Source organism: Symphalangus syndactylus, chromosome 1, assembly GCF_028878055.3.
Source record: "Symphalangus syndactylus isolate Jambi chromosome 1, NHGRI_mSymSyn1-v2.1_pri, whole genome shotgun sequence".
Lineage (NCBI taxonomy): Eukaryota > Metazoa > Chordata > Mammalia > Primates > Hylobatidae > Symphalangus > Symphalangus syndactylus.
The window spans coordinates 66,136,940-66,158,752 of NC_072423.2; the positions used below are offsets into that span (position 1 = coordinate 66,136,940).

The 21,813-nt window shown below is 42.8% G+C and overlaps 1 protein-coding gene across 2 annotated transcripts in view; it reads right to left on the minus strand.

The window, feature by feature from the left end:
• The window catches only part of COLEC12 (collectin subfamily member 12), a 181,945-nt gene that overhangs the window by 28,711 nt on the left and 131,421 nt on the right, over window positions 1-21,813 (minus strand). The window contains exons 1-3 of one of the 2 annotated variants that reach the window (XM_055236784.2): window positions 10,538-10,726; window positions 9,557-9,679; window positions 363-461 (exon numbers count right to left, since the gene is read on the minus strand). In XM_055236784.2, the coding sequence (XP_055092759.1) occupies window positions 363-461; window positions 9,557-9,679; window positions 10,538-10,595 (280 nt within the window). In that variant the 5' untranslated portion in view covers window positions 10,596-10,726. Of the gene's footprint in view, window positions 1-362; window positions 462-9,556; window positions 9,680-10,537; window positions 10,727-21,813 lie in introns of those variants that run through there. The other variant, XM_055236776.2, reaches the window with a different exon arrangement.

A 21,813-nucleotide genomic window follows, 5' to 3' on the forward strand; every position in this document is an offset into this window, starting at 1 on the left:
ATAACTTAATTTCTACAATTCTTCTGTGTAGTTTAAAGTATTTCAAAAATGCTCAGTAAATTCCTATTTATATGACAGTTTTTAAAAAAGGGTATTTGTGGTTTTTTTCAGTCAGGATTGATCTTCAGATATTATTTGGCACATAACAGTTTTTTTGGCAGGACATAATTCCAAAATTGACCCTTAACTTTAAAATTTAAGCATTTGAATTAAATCATGAGGGAAGACTCAACATGCAACACAAAAATTGAATGTCCTTCTGGGTGAATGGGGAGTTTATAGCAACATCATTCTAAGAAGCTGTGGTCATTTATGTAGAGTCAGGGGATTTCACTTAATGGTTTAGTCTTGTCACAGATTACCTAATTTTTTCAGGTCACTTTCCACTGCTGTGAGCTTGTCATCATAGGTTTGGCGAGATGTCTCCATGCCACCTGTGACATTGTCCATTTTCTCTACAACTAAGATTTGGAAAATGATGCATTAGTATACATACCTGCTCATATTTTATTTTTCAGTTTCAAAACAACAGATCATTTCATTATGGAACAAAGGAAACAGATTGAACAAAAAAAGTGTAACTGAAATGAAATATAGGAAAGAAAAGCCATCTTTTTGGAAAAATAACTTACTTGTCACAAAACGCAGGGGTACAATTTACTTAGTTGAGAATTGTATGTTCTTAACTGTTCTTATGATTCTGTAATGCCTTGGATGTTTCAGAAATCATTTGGAACTAATTTAAAAATTTTCATGCATTTTAGAAGTCCCTAATCTGCTATTTCCTATATTAACTTCCATAGATGAAGGCACAGCACACTGTGATAATTTACTAAATGTTGTCACTCATCAGCTTCCCTAACATTCTTGGCAGGTGGGACTCATTTACCTAGAAGAGGATTCCATTGGCAAGGAAAACCCAGCTCAAGTCTATACACAAAATCGGCATAGAAAGGATGCAAAGTCAGGAGTGTCTGCCACTTTCTGTTATGAGTTCCACCACAAAGCCCTGAAAATCTGCTTTTTGTTAGTGACAACTGATTCTGTAGTTTATCAATTCTCAAGTAGATGCCTGAGTGGTGTCTCCAAACAATGATTTGCCAAGAAGTATTTTTTGGTAGGATTTTCTTGATTGTATATGATAGGGAAAGTAATGCCACTGATAGGGTTTGGCTGCGTCCCCACCCAAATCTCATCTTGAATTATACTCCCCTAATTCCCATGTGTTGTGGGAGGGACTTGGTGGGAGATAATTTGAATAATGGGGGTGGTTTCCCCTATACTGTTCTGGTGGTAGTGAATAAGTCTCAGAAGATCTGATGGTTTTATCAGGGGTTTCCAAGCCTTCCTGGCAGCCCTTTCCATCACTGGCCTGGAGGCCCAGGAGAAAATGGTTTCATGGGCCGGGCCCAGGGTCCCCACGCTGTGTGCAGCCTAGGGACTTGGTGCCCTGCTTCGCAGCTGCTCCAGCCATGGCTGAAAGGGGCCAATGTGGAGCTGGGGCCGTGGCTTCAGAGGGTGCAAGTCTCAAGCCTTGGCAGCTTTCACGTAGTGTTGAGCCTGTGAGTGCACAGAAGTCAATAATTGAGGTTTGGGAACCTCCGCCTGGATTTCAGAGGATGTATGGAAACTCCTGGATACCCAGGCAGAGGTTTGCTGCAGGGGCGGGATGTGCATGGAGAACCTCTGCTAGGGCAGTGTGTAAGGGAAATGTGGGGTGGGAGCCCCCACACAGAGCCCCTACTGGGGCACTGCCTAGTGGAGCTGTGAGAAGAGGCCACCGTCCTCCAGACCCCAGAATGGTAGATCCACTGACAGTTTGCACCATTCACCTGGAAAAGCCACAGATGCTCAACACCAGCCATGAAAGCAGGAGGGAGAGAGGCTATACTCTGCAAAGCCACAGGGGTGGAGCTGCCCAAGACCATGGGAACCCACCTCTTGCGTCAGCATGACCAGGATGTGCGACCTGGAGTCAAAGGAGATAATTTTAGAGCTTTAAAATTTGACTGCCCTGCTGATTTTGAACTTGCGTGGGGCCTGTAACCCCTCTGTTTTGGCCAATTTCTCCCATTTGGAAAGGCTATATTTACCCAATACCTGTACCCTCATTGTATCTAGGAAGTAACCAGCTTGCTTTTGATTTTACAGGCTCATAGGCGGAAGGGACTTGCCTTGTCTCAGATGGGACTTAGGACTGTGGACTTTAGGATTAATGCTCAAATGAGTTAAAACTTTGTGGGACTGTTGGGAAGGCATGATTTGTTTTGAAATGTGAGAACATGAGATTTGGCAGGGGCCAGGGGTGGAATGATACAGTTTGGCTGTGTCCTCGCCCAAACCTCATCTCGAATTATGTCTCCCAGAATTCACATGTGTTGTGGGAAGGACCCAGTGAGAGATAATTTGAATCATGGGGGCGGTTCCCCCATACTGTTCTCGTGGTAGTGAATAAGTCTCACGAGATCTGATGGGTTTCCACTTTTTCATCTTTCTCACTTTCTCTTGCCACTGCCATGTAAGAAGTGCCTTTTGCCTCCCACCATGATTCTGAGGCCTCCCCAGCCATGTGGAACTGTAATTCCAATTAAACCTCTTGTTCTTCCCAGTCTCGGGTATGTCTCTATCAGCAGCATGAAAACGGACTAATAACAGCCACGCTAAATAAAAGCTTCAGTTCTTATTCATTTTTAGAAGGCAGTAATCCTCTACAGTTATGAATTCAAGTACACGTTTCTAAAATGTTAAATAAGAGGATGTTTCTCCAAAAGTGACTTAGGTGAGATCCAGCTTCCAGGAGCTTGGGATTAAGTCTGACTGTCCTTCTTGGTATCAATAGCTTAAAAAAAAAAGACTTCAGGCTGGGCGTGGTGGCTCATGCTCGTAATTCCAGCACTTTGGGAGGCCGAGGTGGGTGGATCATTTGAGGTCAGGAGTTCAAGACCAGCCTGGCCAACATGGTGAAACCCCATCTCTACTAAAAATACAAAAATTAGCCGGTTGTGGTGGTACATGCCTGTAATCTCAGCTACTTAGGAGGCTGAGGCAGGACAATCGCTTGAACCTGGGAGGCGGAGCTTGCAGTGAGTCGAGATTGCGCCATTGCACTCCAGCCTGGGCGACAGAGAGAGACTCTGTCTCAAAAAAAAAAAAAGACTTCAAAAAATGAGAACATGCTTTATACATCAATTATGAGCCAATGGATCCAATTTATTGTATTCATCACATGTTCTACCCATGCATGACTGTGTGAGATTCTCCTGGCTCCTCTCAGGAAGAAGTAGTAAGTTCCCATGTGTTTGTGTGACCCAAAGTGAACTGGCTCCTTGGATCCTGGAATTGTCCCTGGAGAAGCTCACTATGTTTTCCCTCAAGCTTCTACCGTCTGGTCATAATGAAATGTGTGCACTGCAACACTCTCTCACATGAGCCTTTCCATGTGTTCTCTCTACCTAGAATGTTCTTCCCTGTGTTTTTTTTTTTTACTGAGCTAAGTCCTATTTGCTCTTCAAGACTCTGCTTGTCACTTCCTGTGGGAACCCTTTGCCGAGGTGCGCCTTGCAGAATTCCCCTGGCAAGTCGTCCTTTCTCTATTATGGGACTCACTGCACTGGGCTGGCATGACTTATCTACTATTATATCCTTTAGGGCAGGAAAATTTACATTCAATTCCATCTCTTCCTCTTAGCTCAGCGTGTGGCACTTAGTAGGTAGTCAATGAATATATATTTATTAGGTCATTTATTTACTTAATTTTTTATTAGACGGAATTTCACTCTTGTTGCCCAGGTTGGAGTACAGTGGAATGATCTTAGCTCACTGCAACCTCTGCCTCCCAGGTTCAAGCGATTCTCCTGCCTCAGCCTCCCAAGTAGCTGGGATTACAGGCGCCTGCCACCACGCCCAGCTAATTTTTGTACTTCTTTTTTTTATTATACTTTAAGTTTTAGGGTACATGTGCACAACGTGCAGGTTTGTTACATATGTATACATGTGCCATGTTCGTGTGCTGCACCCATTAACTCGTCAATTTTTGTATTTTTAGTAGAGATGGGGTTTCTCCATGTTGGCCAGGCTGGTCTTGAACTCCTGACCTGAGATGATCTGCCCACCTTGGCCTCCCAAAGTGCTAGGATTACAGGCATGAGGGATTTATTTAAATAAGTAGCAATCTGCCTGCTGAGCTACAGGGCAAGCAAACACGTGTTTCCCAACCAACCCAGGGAAGCCTAAGCACTGGCAGTGAGTATGACATTTCGCTGAGTAATTATTATTTTTAAAGTTACTACATAGACACAGAGGTGCAGTTCTAATAATCTGTACCTTGGGGGTTGCTTCATAGGTACACATACTCCTAAATCCCTGGAAACTCTCAAGAATAAAATGTTTCATATGTGTTTTTAGCAAAGCTAATTTTTAAGAACTAAAATACAGAATGTTTACAGGTTTAGGTTCAGTTTTGATCCTCAAATCAAAACATATGCCTCGGTCTGTCCTCAAACCACATGCAGGATCTCAAGTCCTGCCCTTCTTTCCTGGAAGCCACAGAAACCTTCAAATATGCTGACAGTCAGTCATTTTCTACCCTTTCTACTTTTTCTTCCATTTTAGTTTTGAAAAACAGAGAACTGTCATGGACAGATAATCCAGGTTTGTGTAGAATAAATACAAAAGGGATAAATACATTCATTAAAAAAAAAAAGAACAAAAAAAATCTGTCAACATTTTCTTCTGTGCAGCAAGGAAACTATTTTCCCTGCCCACAAGTGCTAATGAACAGCTTACATGCATTGGGGGGGTGTGTCTTTGTTTAAAAATAGGATCTGGTATAAAGCTGGAAATGTTAGGATTGCAATGCTGGAACCTGCTACTGCATAAAAATACCAGACTGGTGGAGATCCAGAACTTACCCTTGCTGTAACAGCACACAGTACTTTTATTGGCTTTTATTCTGAATTTATTAGCACCAATTCTCAATCAGGAATATAGTTGCAGAGCCATCCTATATTACCCTGGAAATTCCCAGTCTATAGACATAGACCTCAGTTTGCAGACCATTCTCATATGAGAAAAATGAGCAGGATACACAGAAGGGTGACCAGCAGTCTGGTTTCTCATAGGCTCTCCTGTATTGGGAACTGTTTCTTAACGTAGAATTTTTCTACAGAATATTGGTGTTTCAGATATTATACCTGAAGATCTGTCCCTCTTCAAGTATCCAGAGTATAATTCTCTAGGATACTCTGACAATAAAACCTTTTTTATAAAAGCACTTCGGTATCATCCCTTGGCCTGGGCCACTAACTTCTTCTTCCCTTGTCTTGACTCCACTTCTCCTTGAAGGTCCACTCCACACCTCACTACCCCATTGTACTCAGCCACACCTACAAGTTCATTCCACTGCACATCAACTCGATCTTTATTTGAATGATAATAATAATAGCCTCTATTTTTCGAGTGCCTGCTCTTTGCCGGATGCACTACACCATCACTGCAGTTAATCCTTCCAACTGCTGTTTTGTAGATGAAGAGATTGAGGCTCACAGATGTTCAGTAACTTGCTAAAAATTACACAGCTTGTCAGTGACTATGTGGGATACCAGGCTGGAAGGTTTAACTCCAAAATCCATGCTCTTTCTATAACTCCGTATCACCTCTCTTTTGGTATTTCTTTTTCCTAAATCTGGTTTCCTCCAATAAAGAATCCCTTAAGGGGAAGAATTATTTCTGTTTATATTCTCTTTAAAGTTAACAACACCAGACGTTTACCAAGCATCTGCCATGTAGGTGGCATAGTGCTAGACATTGAGGATTCAAGAGACACAGACCATGGTCTCGGCCCTGAGGACAGAGCACAGAGCTCCCAGCTGGTGCTCACACATTTTTGTACCAGACTGATCATGGCACTGTGGGATAAACACTTCCTCTCTCTGGGACCTGGGGCTTCCCAGTAACATTAGTTACACTCCCCTGGAATTTAATAAAGGCTTTTCTACCTTGAACACCATTTTAGGTTTCCTTACAGAAATACAGAAAATCTGATTGTAGGGTGTTATCCCGGATCCTAAAGCGGTCTCCAGTGTGATTTGATGTGTATTTTGAAAGCCTAAATAGTAAGCCAGTTGTCAATTGCTACACTGACCCAGCTTAGCAGCAAAGTAGACTACCAATGACTAGGAATGTTGAATTAAAGGAGATCCTTATTGAGAAAGATTCAGATTTCTGTCTTTTTTCTTTATCCTAATTACCTTTAGAAGGCTTCCTGTTGGAAAGGATAATGGAGTAGGATTTTCCTGTTCAGGAAATATTCTGGAAGAAACATGACACATTGAACTTAAGAGATAACTCCTGCTATGGAAGCTCTGTTGACGAATGATAAAAAGCCCGGGACAGAGGATGTACCAAGCTCAAATGTCCAAGAACATGTTTTCTGCAAAGTAGCTGATATGCCTCACAGTCACGACCACTGCACAGACCCTGTCTGGGTGACTAAGCGATTCTCTGGTTTCTTCAGCAAATTCTCTTGAAGGAAGCTCATTGTATTCTAACTTGTGGCTATGTAAGTGACATGAAAGAAGTAAAGAACAATTTTGAGCAAAACAGTATGAAGTTGCCTTTGCCAACTCTGACAAAGTTTTTACTCCTTTCCTTTCAATTCCTCCTTCAGAGGAATGCCTTATGGCGCTTCTTTCATTGAATATTCTTTTCTTTCTTTCTTTTTTAACGGAGAGAGTTTCTCTAGACTTCAAAGGGGGAATGTGTGAAGGGAGAACTGGGTCTTATCTTTCTGCCTCTTACAACATTGGGTCACTAGAATCTTACCAGCAAGAAAGAGGAGTCACTGTTTGAGTAAAGAGAAAGCACATCTGGAAAATATCAACATTTTAGTTCATTAATGGTGTGTTTGGAAAGCAAAAGTGCATGTTGTATTATCTTTTTTTTTGTCAGTGGAGGCCTGAAGGAGGGGGGCACTGAAGGAAAGAAAAGAGGGGCAAGACATCATCTTGTCTCCCCTTGTACTTGCTCCCCATTATCTCTTCTTCCTTCATCTTGGTGAGACTGCCCCCACAGAGCAGGCCAAGCCAATCTCCAAAACGTTAGGTTTCCAGGTAGGGCTTTTAGGGGCACCTATCCCCTAGATGCAGATTGGCTTAGAGGTCCCTGAGCATCTATTGTTTGCCTTTATGGAAGGCAGCCCTAATGCACAATCCATCCATCCATCCATCCATCCACCCGTCCATCCATCCATCCATCCTCCCATTAATTCATCCAGTGAACTTTCCTGGGCAATGGTTAAATATCATGAGACTAGGTGCTGGTGGGAGATATAATAAATAGAAGGTAGTCTCTTGTCTTCACGGAAACTCGTAGTTTGGGCGGTGACACAGACAAGTCCACTGACTCTAATGACACAGTGTGACAGGGGCTAAGAGTAAATACTGGGTGCTATGGGAACAAATAGGAAGAGGCCTAATTCAGCTTTTGGGAACTGCCATGTGTCTACATGAGACATGAAGGGTGGGAGGGAGGCACTTTAGCTGGAGAGCAGAGAAAAGGTGCTGTGGGCAAATGGACCAGCACACGCAAAACACGCCAGAGCCAGGAAGGGCTTTCCATGGATAAAAAGGGAGGAAATATCTGTATCTTAACAAACAAACAGAAAAAAAGAAAGTGAAAAAAAGCCTCTTCTTTGACTCTTTCTGTATAATTCTGAATGCATAAATGTCCTAGACTTTATTTCCCAGCACAGGTAAAAATTACAAAATGTTATATATTTGCCAAACCACTCTCATCTCTCAGTAAATGTGATTACACAGTACTGAGGCTTAAAAGTACTTATTAAATGGCTAATTTCAAGCTTCTCCTTTATCTTGGCTCATTAGGAAAAGTCATGGAGAAGTGAGTAATGACCTAAATAATCTAAACAAAAGGAAGAGAGACAGTCCGGATTACCTGGGACATGGAAAACCCTCCTTTCTCTCACCAGGTTCCCATCCCACCTCTCTGCCCAGCGCTAATCATGATTTAATAGCCTGCCTTAATCACTTACTCTGTTTGCTGCTTCATCTAAAAACTTAAGATGCTCCGGGTTGGATCATGGTCTAACTCATCACAAATGGATAGAACGACCTGGTAATTTTCCAGATTTCCATTGTCCAAACTAATCAGTCAACACACTCAATGATGCACATTATTTTCCACATATATGGCCTTAGAGATGGGACTAAAAGTCTCGACTATACTGAGGATTTTTGACAGGTTTTGCCATTCTAACGGCTAGAGCTGTGTAATGTGGCTAGGAAGAAGCAAGGAACAGAGAGATACAGATATGATTTCCTGGGACCAGCTACAGGAGAGATACTTCAATTACGTCATCTTTGCTCATCCCAAACACCTTGACAAGTAGCATTATTATTGCCGTTTTACAGACAAGAAATCAGAAACTCTAAGAGGGTATGTTTCACACCTGGGTATGGAGCCATGCAGAAGACTTAGCATGACGCCTGGCACAGTAGCAAGCACTTACTGAATATTCACAATTGTATTAAAAATGGTAGGATCAAGGCTTGAACTTGGACTGTCTGGCCCTGACACCCATCTCATTCCAATACACACTGTGCTTTCTCAGGAAACTGCTACATGCTGGGAGAGAGGTGGCAGGAATGACCAGTTGGAGAGAATTCACTTGGAGTCTTTCTTTTCCTAGGTCAGTCTGTGGGCCACAGAGCAGAGGGAAGACCTGATGATCCACAGACTCCACGTCTGCCTCTGTTCTGAAGCCAAATGGCTGTGTTTGCCTCACGTGTCTTTTAAACAAGGTTTCCCTGGCTGTTTTCTAGAAAAGGGCTTATGTAGTTTTGTGATTCTGAATCATGACACCTTCTACCTATGGTCTCTGAAAGGTGTGTGGGGAACTTACTGTGTCTGCAAGTCTGGAGGATTCAGGCAAAAATCCTGCCCTTACCCTAAACCAGATATGTTTAGGCCCAACATCCTATAAAGTAGGGTTGAGGTGGTAGTGCTCTCTCTGTGCTTAATTTCTACAGGGCAGTATTTTTATAGAGCTATATAAACAACAGTGACCACAGTGAATGTGCTGAAGAGAAAAAAGGGAATTAGTTGGCCGATCCCTGGGTGAAGTATGTTGTATCTCTGGAGATCTTGTGTTTTGCTTATTCTCTGTCAATATAGTTTTCCTGTGTGCTGACTCCAGGGTTTCCATAAAGCCTCCAAGAGATAAGATGAAAAAAAAAAAAATAGAGGAAGAAGGAGTAGCTGGAAATAGGTAGAAAAAAGCAACAAAGGAAAAAAAACTTTATAACTCTCAGAGAGGACACTGATTATCGCTGAAATGAGTCAAAAGGAATTACTATGTCCTCCCTTTCAGATCTCATAGCTATAAGTTCAAGATACAGAGATGAAGTTTATCATGTTGCTATTTTGCATCTGAGTTGTATGAATGAAATACTTCGTATTTGCAAATATGAGTTTTCTCATGCTTAAATTAATGAAGGAACACTTGTTATTTAGAAGAAAAAAAAGAAAGCATACTTACCTTTATATCCCAAAATGGCTACTGTGATTGTTAGCAAGGCACACAAAATGTATAATAATATGATAGAAAACTTCAGTGCCCAGTTATTTTTACATTTGGTACATTGTGTTCCTTCCTGAATACCTGCAACAGAAGTCAAATTTTAATAACAGTAAGCAAAGATGTCATTTAAACATGTATCTTTTTGCATTTTGGTTCAAATATTGGGACAAAGAATAATTTTTACATATGCCTTACTATGCTATGAGAACCATTTTGACAGTAAACACACTGCTTGAGCAACATAAGCACTTTAATATTACCATTCTATTGTTATAGCTGTATTTAATATGACTTAAAAATAGCACATAACTTTGTTTCATAGAATACAGTCATGCATCAGTTAATGGGAATACATTCTGAGAATGGCATCATTAGGCAATTTCATCACTGTGTGAACATCCTACAGCAGGGGTTCCTAATTCCTGGGCCATGGACTGGTACCAGTCTGGTGGCCTGTTAGGAACTGTCTGCACAGCAGGAGTTGAGTGGCAGGTGAGCCAGCATGACCACCTGAGCTCTGCCTCCTGTCAGATCAGTGGCAGCATTAGACTCTCTTAGGAGTGTGAACCCTATTGTGAACTGCACATGCAAGGGATCTAGGTTGCATGCTCCTTATGAGAATCTGACTAATGCCTGATGATCTGAGGTGAGCAGTTTCATCCTGAAACCATCTCCTGCCCCCTGTCCATCCATGGAAAAATTATCTTCCATGAAACTGGTCCCTGATTCCAAAAAGGTTGGGGACCACTGTCCTAGAGTGTACTTACACAATCCTAGATGGTATAGACCAGTGGTCCCCATCTTGTTCCCCAATTTTTCCATGGACCAGAGTAGGGGTAGGGATGGTTTCAGGATGATTCAAATGCATTCCATTTATTGTGTACTTTATTTCTATTATTATTACATTGTAATATATAATGAAATGATTATACAACTCACCATAATGTAGAAACAGTGGGAGCCCTGAGCTTGTTTTCCTGCAAATAGATGGTCCCATATGGGTGCGATGGGAGACAGTGACAGATCACAGGCATTAGATTCTTATAAGGAGCGCACAACCTAGATCCCTCACATGCACAGTTCACAACAGGATTCGCACTTCTATGAGAATCTAATGCTGCCGCTGATCTGACAGGAGGCAGAGCTCAGGTGGTCATGTAAGTGATGGGAAATAGATGAAAATACAGATGATGCTTCACTCACTCGCCCACTGCTCACCTCCTGCTATGCAGCCCAGTTCCTAACAGGTAACCGGTACATGGCCCTGGGGGTTGGGGACCTCTGGTATAGACTGCTACACACCTAGGCTACATGGTATGGCCTGTTGCTCCTAGGCTCAAACCTGTACAGCATGTTACTGTACTGATAGGCAACTTTATTTCTGGCAACTTTAACACAATGGTAAGTATTTGTGTATCTACACATAGAAAAGGTACAATAAAAATACAGTTTTATAAGTTTTATAATCTTACGGGACTGCCATCATCTGTGCAGTCCATTGTTGACTGAAACGTTATGTGGCACATGACTGTAGTTTCAAATCAAATTCCATTATGATAATTACAATGATAATTTCAATAAAAATCTCTAAATGACAAAATATTTAAACATTCAAATTTACTTATTTCAGACATTATTAGGCCTATAGCAATTCAAATACAACAAAAAAATCCTATTGATTGGTCCCTTGATGTTCATTTCAGTGGTGTGCTGAAGTTGGTTCCTACTGGCTTGTAAGAGCCAATTGTTAAATTTGTAAGAATTTTGAGAGCTGGTTGTGAAACTGTTGGTAGCTTGAAATCAGCCCTGCAGGGAGTATTTACACCATAGAAATTGGCAAACACTGCAAATTAGGATGACCCCCATTCCCTGGCCGCAAACAACTAGTTTACCAGCAGGCCACTGATTGTAATGTATTATAACCTATGGCAGAAAATACAAGTAATCTTATAATAATAATATAATAAATTTTGCATATTACATGTATACAAGAAACAGACACTGACCCTTATATTAGCTATCATAGTGATTTGAATAATGACTGTAGAACAAATAGAAAAACCAGACACTTTTGATGAGAGGAGGCAAATTTTTACTGCTAAAAGATCGTTTTTGAAAAACATTCTTGTCTGAGTAGTAAACCAGCATCATTGCTGCAAGTGACTCCAGAAAGCTTTAAAAAGAGAATTTCCATCGGATAGATTAGAAACACACACAAGACAAAGACTGTGGATGTTTCAATGTGAAAATCATATTGTAAGGAATATCAGGAGATTCCCTGTTTTCCTGACCTGTTTCCCTATGTGTGTCTTACTAATAGCGTTCCCCAGGAGCCACAGCACATAAAGGACTGATCTCCTATAACTGTGCTCAATAACTTTTGATGGGTAAGTCATGAGGATTAAGCCACAGTTGAAGTTTCTCTCCTTTGGTTTGTAATTTTACGCATAGTGCCCTTCTTCAGTGAAAAGAGTTCTTCAGCTGTGTTTAATGCAAAATGATGAGAGAAACAGCATATAACAATGACTTAAATTTAGTTTTCAGGGCTCAACCAATCCCTCTGGTGTTCAGCACATCCCTCTGGCTGTAGACACAAAGGGAAGAGGTGCATCTGTCAATTTCATGACTTAGAGCAGTGCTTCTCAAACTTTGGGGTGCATCAGAGTCACTTGAAGCAGTCATTAGAACACACTGTTTCTAATTCAGGAGGTCTGAGAAGGGAACTGAGAATTTGGATTTTTTTTTTTTTTTCTTTTTTGAGATGGAGTTTTGCTGTGTTGCCCAGGCTGGAGTGTAGTGGCATGATCTCGGCTCACTGCAACCTCTGCTTCCCGGGTTCAAGTGATTCTCCTGCCTCAGCCTCCCGAGTAGCTGGGATTACAGGCGCCCACCACCACACCCGGCTACTTTTTGTATTTTTAGTAGAAACGGGGTTTCACCATGTTGGCCAGGCTGGTCACAAACTCCTGACCTCAAGTGATCCACCCGCCTTGCCGCCTCGGCCTCCCAAAGTGCTGGGCGTATAGGTGTGAGCCACCACGCCTGGCCAAGAATTTGGATTTCTAAGAAGCTCCCAGGTGATGCTGATGCTGATGCTGCGTTCTGGGGACCACACTCAGGAACAATGATTCTCAAACTTCAAAGTGCTTACACATCACATTGTTGAAATGCAGGTTCCGATTCAGTGGGTCTGAGGGAGGAGCTAAGATTCTACATTTCTGCAAGGCCTAGGTGACAACTGGTCTGAGGACCACACTTCGAGGAGCAAGGGTTTAGTTTAGAAGCTGGTCATGATGGATTGACCTTTGGTTAACCAGTCCCTTGAAGGTGAGGCTGTAAAATTAGACTCACTGATCAAACAGACCTAGAGTAAATAAACTTGTTTATTATAATTTTTCTATTTTCCCCCTCCCCTTCCTTTCTGTCTTACTTCCTTATAGCCACCTGTATGTCTCAGCACCATCTCTTATATCTAAAACTGACTTCAGTTCTAGCCCTGCCAAACCAGATCTCCAGCCTCCACCCAACTTTCCTTATTGTACTCAACTCAACTACTATTACTATCCCAATCCCTCAGGTGGTTAAACTCAAAGACACCATCATTTCTTCTCTCGTACTTATTCTCCAATTCAGTCACAGGCCTTGTTAATCCTCCGGCGGGCTATTTTTCATCATGATCATCATCATCTACAGCTTATTGATGTTCACTTACTGCCTACAGTGTGCCAGGTTCTAGATCCCTTACACACAGCGTCTCTAATCCATAAAAGGACTGCAAGGGGGCATCATGGTGAGAGCTGAACTGACACTCTATACCTGTTGCAGTCAGGACTCCAACCTGTGTCAGACTCTAGATGCCACGATCTCTCCACTAGGCCATGGTCCCTCTCTCTAGTCATCGTTTCTTCTCCATTTCCCCTGCCACCACCCTAGTGTGAGATCTTTTCATCTCAGTGGAAGCTTCCTCTTCCATTCCCACTGGAATCTAGCCTAACCCTTTATTAAAATACCACTGTCCTCATGACATTTGCTAAAAAGGAAAAAACCAAAACAACAAACTTTCAAGAAGGCACTCTTAACTAAAGGATGCACGCATGCACACACACACCCACACTCCCCCCACCCCACCACACACATGCACCAGTGCATAAGCTATCTGTAATCTGATAGTATAAAATGAAAAAAGACTCTTTACATCCAATAAGGGTGAAAATATTTTTGAAATTTAGAGAAAGGAACGTATAGGTAGACCCACAGACATGCCACCTTCCATGCTGAGAAACCATGAACTTGCTTTGGTGGCAACTGTGAAGCACAGAAGGGCGACAGACACAGGGTGCTGGCCTGACCTCCCGCTGAAGGACTAGGTGGCACTCCCATGGCTGATGGGCGGGTTTATTCCTTTTGGATTTTTGGACCATGCTGGGTGAGCTTCTTATGCCTCTTCAGGATGATTTCTTACAATCCACTAAGAGAGCCTCAGAAGATTTGGTTAGAGCAGAGATTATAGTAGATGACACAATCTGGGAGCTAGAAGGTTGTGCAGAGGTCAAGCGTCACTGTGTCACTGATGGGAAAAAAGAGGCCTAGAGAGGGGAAGCAGTATCAGAAGCCACATATCCTGACTCCAGCACACTCATCTTTCCCTCCCATCCTTCCCTGTGAGCTAGCCCTGTGGCCGCCAGGCATCTGGTGCATTTGGTATTCGTGCAGATCCGAGCCCAGACAGCTGTCACTGGTTCACATTCCGAAGAGCTGGGGCACTTCCTCACTGTGTGCATTTCTCACTGCTGACTCTATCAGCATTTAATCAATATCAGATGGCACTGCCTGGCCTCCCTTTCCACTTGACACACTTTCTCTGTCTTGTTTCCCCCCTCCCCTGACTTCTTTTTAATAAAAATTCTGTTTTATCTTCCTCTCTGCCCTCCGCTGGGAGGACATCTGGCTAAACACACGGATGCCTACTACAAAGGGACCCTGCTGGCTCCTGTAGCTGGGGCACCCCCTCCTCCTTGAACCTAGATGGTTACAAAATAACATTCAAGAGAGATATCCCCCTGTTACCAGCCTTTGTAGTGTTTGTTTTCTCAGCATTACTTTCCAGAGCCTGGGGACTTTGTTCCCATGGGGGGTGGGGTGGGCAGGGAAGGAAGGGCTGGGGACTGATATACAGAGTGCTGCAGATGAGAGATTTCAGTTCAGGAAGTGAAGCAGTGCTGCCTCTCACCATTAAGAGATCCAGCGTGCCAAAGAACCTGGCGCCAATAGCACATTTGAAATTCAGAGGCTTACAGGCAGCAAGGACCTGAAGGGTGCATGCCTTTCCGCTGCTTCTCCCTCTTGAACTATCTCCCACTGAACTCCACTCTTGGCTCATGTTTTGAATGTATTTTCCAGTGTCCAAGTCTTTGTTATACAAAAAAGTGTGGGGGCCCAGTGAAGCCAAAATTGCTCTGGTTAACTCCTTGAGTATTCCCGGAAGTTCAGAATAGGCTGACAATTTGGTCCCCAGTGCCCAAACTCAAAGTCCCCCGGGCTGCCCTGGTTCCAACAACACATTTCAAGTAAGAAGCTGGCAGAGGGGGAATGGGGGCTGCTGATCAGTGAGCCGTTTGCTGGTTGGGGGAATAATTGAAACACTCCAGGAATGACAGTGCAAATGGCCAGAAGAATTCACCAGCAAAGAGAATTCCTTTCTGCTGTGGTTCTCCATAAAGAGCCCTCCCAAGTGCTGTGGTCCAGTCTCAATCCAGTCTGTTTTTCCGATCTTTTTGTAGGAAAAAAAAAAGAGTCTCCTTCACTCTCATATGTTTTTGCCATGTATATCACTGAAGGTGGGCTTGTGTGTTAAAATGGATACATTGCAGATCCATCCCCTTCCTTGGTAGGTGGAGGCTGGCACCGTGGGTTAGTGTGGGACACTTCTGGGCTATTTTCATGATCACAAGTGTCTATAGCTCAGTGGTGTTGCCATAAAGATCATGTTACCAAAGAGAAGCTTTAAAAAGGGTCAATTGAAAAATCCAGAAAACCACAAGTTTTGATCTGAGATTTGCAGTGACCTTTTCATGTGGTTTTTTTTACAGTTATTAATCTACTGCCTGGTGGTATAGATTCCCATAAACCCATAAGAATGATTTGGCTCTAACAGTAAAACGGATGATTCAAATAAATTCCTATAATTAAAATGCCCTCAAAAGCAACAAAACAATAAGAGTTAACAACCTGGTTAGTTGCTTGAATGTTACGCAATTATCACTGGAACAAAAGTTAAATACATAAAACACTTTATCCACCGAAATAACTAGCTTTTCCTTATAATGAAGGCTATTTACTAAATGATGAAATATGGAATCAGTAAAAAAAAAAAATTTTTATTAGTGAGTAATTTAGTTCCCCAAATACAAATCCCAGCCCTGGACACCTTACTATGCCAAGTTTCCTAACGACGTGGATAGCCATGAAAACGGAAGCAGGACAAGAATTGGAAACGAAATCACTTTCTGTGCAAAATAAGTGAAGCCTCACAGCAGCTCTGTATTCATAAAGATGTGTTCAAACCAGAAAAGTTACTTAGAAGAGAGTTTTATGACAGCATGAACTCTTCGATGTTCATTCTGAACTTACATTCAAATTCTGTGCATTTACCAAGGGTACAGTTTGTTTTCACTGAAATTTTTTCATGTGTATAAAAAGAAAAGGCAGTCAGTTCTGGTTTGGTTTTATTGTTTTTTTTAAGATTATGCATTATTTATTTAAAATTTATAATTTATACCCTGCCTACTAAAAAAGAATTGTTGTAGGCAAAAACCAGATGTAACGGTCCCACTCACTCAGAGTATACAGTGTCTGCCAGAATATATAGTGTCTCAAAAGAATGCCATTATTTTCTCTTTGTGGTTTTTATAAGAAATCCTTTATTAGATGAACTGTCCACAAATGCTTTCAATTCCAAGGAGAGGAATCGTTGCTCACTGGGGAGCTCAACCATCACATCTCTTACAGTTGTCTCTCCTAGCTGGCCCCTTCCTCTTGGCTCTATTCCTATTCATTTTATTCTATGGGCACAGAGTGAACTGTCAACATTTCAGCAGCCTGACTACTTCATTATCTGGCACTACCATACAATGTCCTTCTGGGATTAGGTGCTGAATCTTTTCATTAAAAGGACTCATGAAAACGCAGCTCTAGCTTGGGTCATCAATCTGCTGTAGAATTGAGCCAGACACTGACTCTGACAGGTAATTGAGGAAGGCCATGCGACATTTCTTGAGTGGGTGAGAGTTTGCTATTGCTGTGAATGTGAAGAGGAATTGCTGAGGATGATGGCTATTACTGAAGACCTGATATGGGCCAGGAACCCTCTCCTGGTTACTTATAATGTCTTTACAACCCTGCAGAGTAGGAATTCTGACCCTAATTTTACAGATTTTAGGAAAGTGGGGAGGTCAAAGAGGGTGAGTACTGAAGCCAGTGAGTAGCTGAGCTGGGAGTTGAACCCAAATCTTTTGCATGTTGCTTCTCCGAGCTTATTCATCTCCAGAAGTGAAAAACAAAACAAAGCAAGATAAAGGATGCCCAACAAGATAATCTAGAAAATGGACCGGTTAGACATACCAGTAGAAGTATTCTGTCAAAATAAAGGGGTGCAGAAACATCCTTTCACATATTGATAGATAAACCTGTCTCAGAAATAAGCAATAAAATGTAGTCTCCAGTGGGTTAACTATTACAGGCCTGATGCTTCTGTCGGCTATAATTTCTCCTTTATTATTCTGTGGTGACATACTTAAGCAGCAAGTTAATTCTGCCCTAAATAAATGCTCATTCTCTCTAGGAGAGGTCAAGAGTGGCTTGGAGGTTTGGCTGGTAAGGCATGTTAGCCCCTCAGGGGAATATCTCCCAATGCTGAGGGAGTTTTTGGAGTGAGATGGGCCGGGGAAAGAAGGTATCTTTATAATTTCAAAGCAAACTATGGGATATGCAGGAGCCTTGATCAGTTTAAGCTTGAAACCAAAATAAATTGGTTGCCCCATGTTTTTCTTTTGAAGTTCTAGTATGCTTGAAATGAACCCCAAAAGCCAGTCTTCAATGGCTCCTTCACCTACAGAGCCAAAAAACTGCTTGTGGCTCAAGCTTGCAGGAGCTGGGCAAGGTAAGACAGAGGCAAGGAAGAAGATGAAAGGAGGGTTTATCAGATGGTGGTTAAAAAATTTATTTACCTCTAGCCTCTTAGCCTCCCTCTAAAAAAAAATTATCTGGAATACACTGGCAAAAAATAATATTTTTTTCTTTACCAATACCTCCTTGACCCCGTGGTTCAGGAATCCACAGTGATTCTGCAGTTGCTCCCGCACCCTCTGACCATGTTGGCACTCAGAATCTTGAGGGTGGGAGTGGCGCTGGCTGTCACCTTGGCTAATATCCATCTCACCAGTGAAGAAACTGAGGCCCAAGGAACTCCACTCCTCTCTCCTACTCCCCCCACCCCAAGTTTATACACTGCCAGCCTGGCTTTAGGGCTTGGGTTTTCTACCTCCCAGCTGGAGTTCCTTCGACCCCAGAATTCTGCCCACATCACCACATTCCACTCTTGCTACATCCTGTTTATTCATTTCTTCAAGGTGTAAGTAGCAGGCAGTAGTTATAATGGTGAACACAACAGACAAAAATCTATCTCTGCCCTTCTGGAACTTATATTCCAGTGGGAGGATGTCTTCATATGACAGAAGGTGATGAATGCTATAGTAAAAACAAGGCAAGCACTGAGCGAAGGGCATGTAGCGGGGGATGTAGATGTCAATTTTAAGTATGGCGTCTGAAGCCCTCTCCGCAGAGTAACATTTGAGCAAGAGTTTGAGGGAGCATGGGAAGGACCCTAGGCACCTGCATAGCTATGTTCTCTGACAGGGCTCTGCTCATTTCCCCTCTGGGCTGTGAGATTTGCCCTTCTCCTCCCTGAAACGCTCTTCCCCTCCACCAACTAACTTCCTTTGTGCTTACACACAGATTTCCTCCTCCATGCACCCTTTCCTAATTTGCCTTGAATCCCTAAGCACCTGTGTAGTTGATACTGCACACATCCACACTCCTCATGATCATCTTCATTGCTACCTCCTTGTACAGGCATGAGGGTTTTGTTTTTCTGCGGTGTTGCGTTCGCATTTCCCTAAGCAAAGGAGCACCCGCTAGTACTCGGCACATCCTGCAGCTTAACAAAGGCATGACTGGAGTACAGATCTGGGCAGTGGGAAGTGGGCCCTCACTTCCAGGAGCAATCTCCCTACCCCCAAATTGGAACCTGCTGTCAGTTGCAAGGGATTTCACAATCTCCTCTCCCACCTTTGTCTCCAGTCTTCTAGGTGATTTGCTGATCTCACTGTCCTGTGGGCCGGGGTATGGATGTCCTGGGAGAGGGGCACAGCTCAGGGGCCTGACAGTCAAAACACTGACACTGATGAGAGCTCCTTCCTCCCACACAGCCAAGGCTGATGCCACAGGGAGCCGCAGCCTCAAACCCACTGGAGGTAGAGGGTGAAATGAAGGTTATGATGAAAGGAATGCAAAACATGCCTTCAGACCCCTGCCCAGATTGAAGTGAGTCCCAAGACCCTACAGCATTTCTCCATTTTGTGGGTCTCGGCACTTCCAAAACTCCATGTGATAGGGCCAAGATGAGAACTGTAAACCTGCAATCTAACACTTGCCTTGAGTGTGGCTGCTTTACAAAGTGTCATTTGGGGGCAGCTGAAGGACTAATATAATGACGAGGGGGAACAGCGCTGAGCAGGACAAATCTCAGTTAATGACAAGGTATTTGCTGTTTGTCAATGACACAGTGTCGGGGCATGTGAAAATTATGCTGCTGGGCAGGTGCTGGCAAAGACATGCCTACATCCACTCTCCCTCACATACCGATTTGATTTTTTTTTTAACCACCAAAACTAGTGTTTTGATGGGGAAAAAAAGTGGACTTTAATGTAAATGAAAACATCAATCAGCCTGACAGACATTCCTCATTCCTCAAAAACATGTGTTTTTTACTTTCTTCAAGTGAAGATGATAGGCGAAGACACTTAAAATTAAGGGAATGGAGCCAAGACAGAGCAAGAGATTTCACCATTGCTGTTTTAAAGCAGTCATTCTGTTCCGCATTGAATGTGGCCTCAGCTTTGAACCTAATGAGAAATGAGTCAATAGACTTGAAATGATCCAAATGAGGAAAAGTTGGCAAAAAAAGGAGGGAACTGGGAGGGACCTATTTTAATAGATTACTGGCCCACGAAGGCTGTGAGGGGAGAGTGGCCCCAGACTGAATGACGACCATCCCTGTCACTAGCCACATACTTGTTATTAAAACTGGACAAAGGCCTGGTGTTGTGGCCCATGCCTGTAATCCCAGCACTTTGGGAGGGTGAGGCAAGAGGATCCCCGAGGCCAGGAGTTCAAGACTGGCCAGGGCAACACAGTGAGATGCTGTCTCTACCAAAACAAAACAAAACTAGACAAAGGGGGGTGGGGAGAGAAATATTTTCATGGGGCAGACAGCTACAGTTTTGAAAGTCAAAGCAATGAAACTGGAAATAAAAATGAAAAACCATTAAACAAAAAGTCAGAAGGCATGCAATTAATTATGGAATATAAAATAAATGGGAACATGTAGGCTTATTTAATTTTCCATGCCTTTATATGGAGTTTAGAAATGACAGTTAAATTTAGAAAATTGTTTAAAACTGAAATAACTAGATGGGAACATACGTTTGTATACACACACACAAAGTGACTTTCTTCAGACAGTAGAGATGTTTGTAGAAAAGGATTTCTAAAGCAAAATTCAAAATCACCCGGCACAGTGGCTCATGTCTGTAATCCCAACATTTTGGGAGGCCAAGGTGGGTGGATCACTTGAGGTCAGGAGTTTGAGACCAGCCTGGCCAATATGGTAAAACCTCATCTCTACTAAAAATACAAAAAATTAGCTGAGCATAGTGGCACATGCCTGTAGTCCCAGCTACTTGGGTGGCTGAGGCAGGAGATTCGCTTGATCCTGGGAGGCAGAGGTTGCAGTGAGCCAAAATCCCACCACTACTCTCCAGCCTGGATGATAGACAGAGACTGTCAAATACAAAACGAAGGCCGGCCGCGGTGGCTCACGCCTGTAATCCCAGAACTTTGGGAGGCCGAGGCAGGCGGATCATGAGGTCAGGAGATCGAGACCATCCTGGCTAACACGGTGAAAGCCCGTCTCCACTAAAAAATACAAAAAAATTAGCCAGGCATGGTGGCAGGCGCCTGTAGCCCCAGCTACTTCTGAGGCTGAGGCAGGAGAATGGCGTGAACCCGGGAGGCGGAGCTTGCAGTGAGCCGAGATCACGCCACTGCACTCCAGCCTGGGCAACAGAGTGAGACTCTGTCTCAAAAACAAAACAAAACAAAACACAAAAACAAAACAAAAAAAATTCAAAAATCACAATTTCCCATGGGTTTATCATGGGTGTGACTGGAGCCAGCTTACACTGACTGGTGACCCCCAATTGTTGTTATCTCTTCACAACTCTATATTCAGTGACTTTATATTGGTAGCATGAAATTGGTCATGCTGGAAGTATTCACACGATTGAAATCAGCAAAAAGCTCCAAATCAGGGCTTTTGCCTTCTGGAGAGCTGGCTATTAAACATTTGCCAGCATACCATTCAATGTACATACCACTTAATGCAACTGATCCATTGCATTTAAACAAGTAAAGAACTAATCTGTCAATATAGACTAATTACTTGAGAAGTTCAGGATCACTGGCACCACCAAGCTTGGACGTGAAGCATTGTTCCTTTCCTTCCCCGGAGGTGATACAGATCTTATGTGCCCTCTTACTAGTGATATTTTACACATTAAATGTTCTGAATTCAAAATTTCCATGGAAACAAGGTAAATTTCAAATTTACAATCTCTGTGGGGTGATTATAATTTTAGGTTCCTAGTGAAACTGAGAATGTTTAAGGTTCAATTCCCACATGTCTGTTAATTTTACACCACGGATACAGGTTGACTTAACTCTGACCAACCACCCTGAACGTGCACTTCCTTCTCACGTGGAAATGAGGCAGCATGGCAAAGTCAAGAAGTGGAGCCCTGGTGAATCAGCCTAGGACAGGCAGCTGTGGAGGACACATTTGGATTCAGATGGAGGAATCACCACCGAGGAAAGGATTT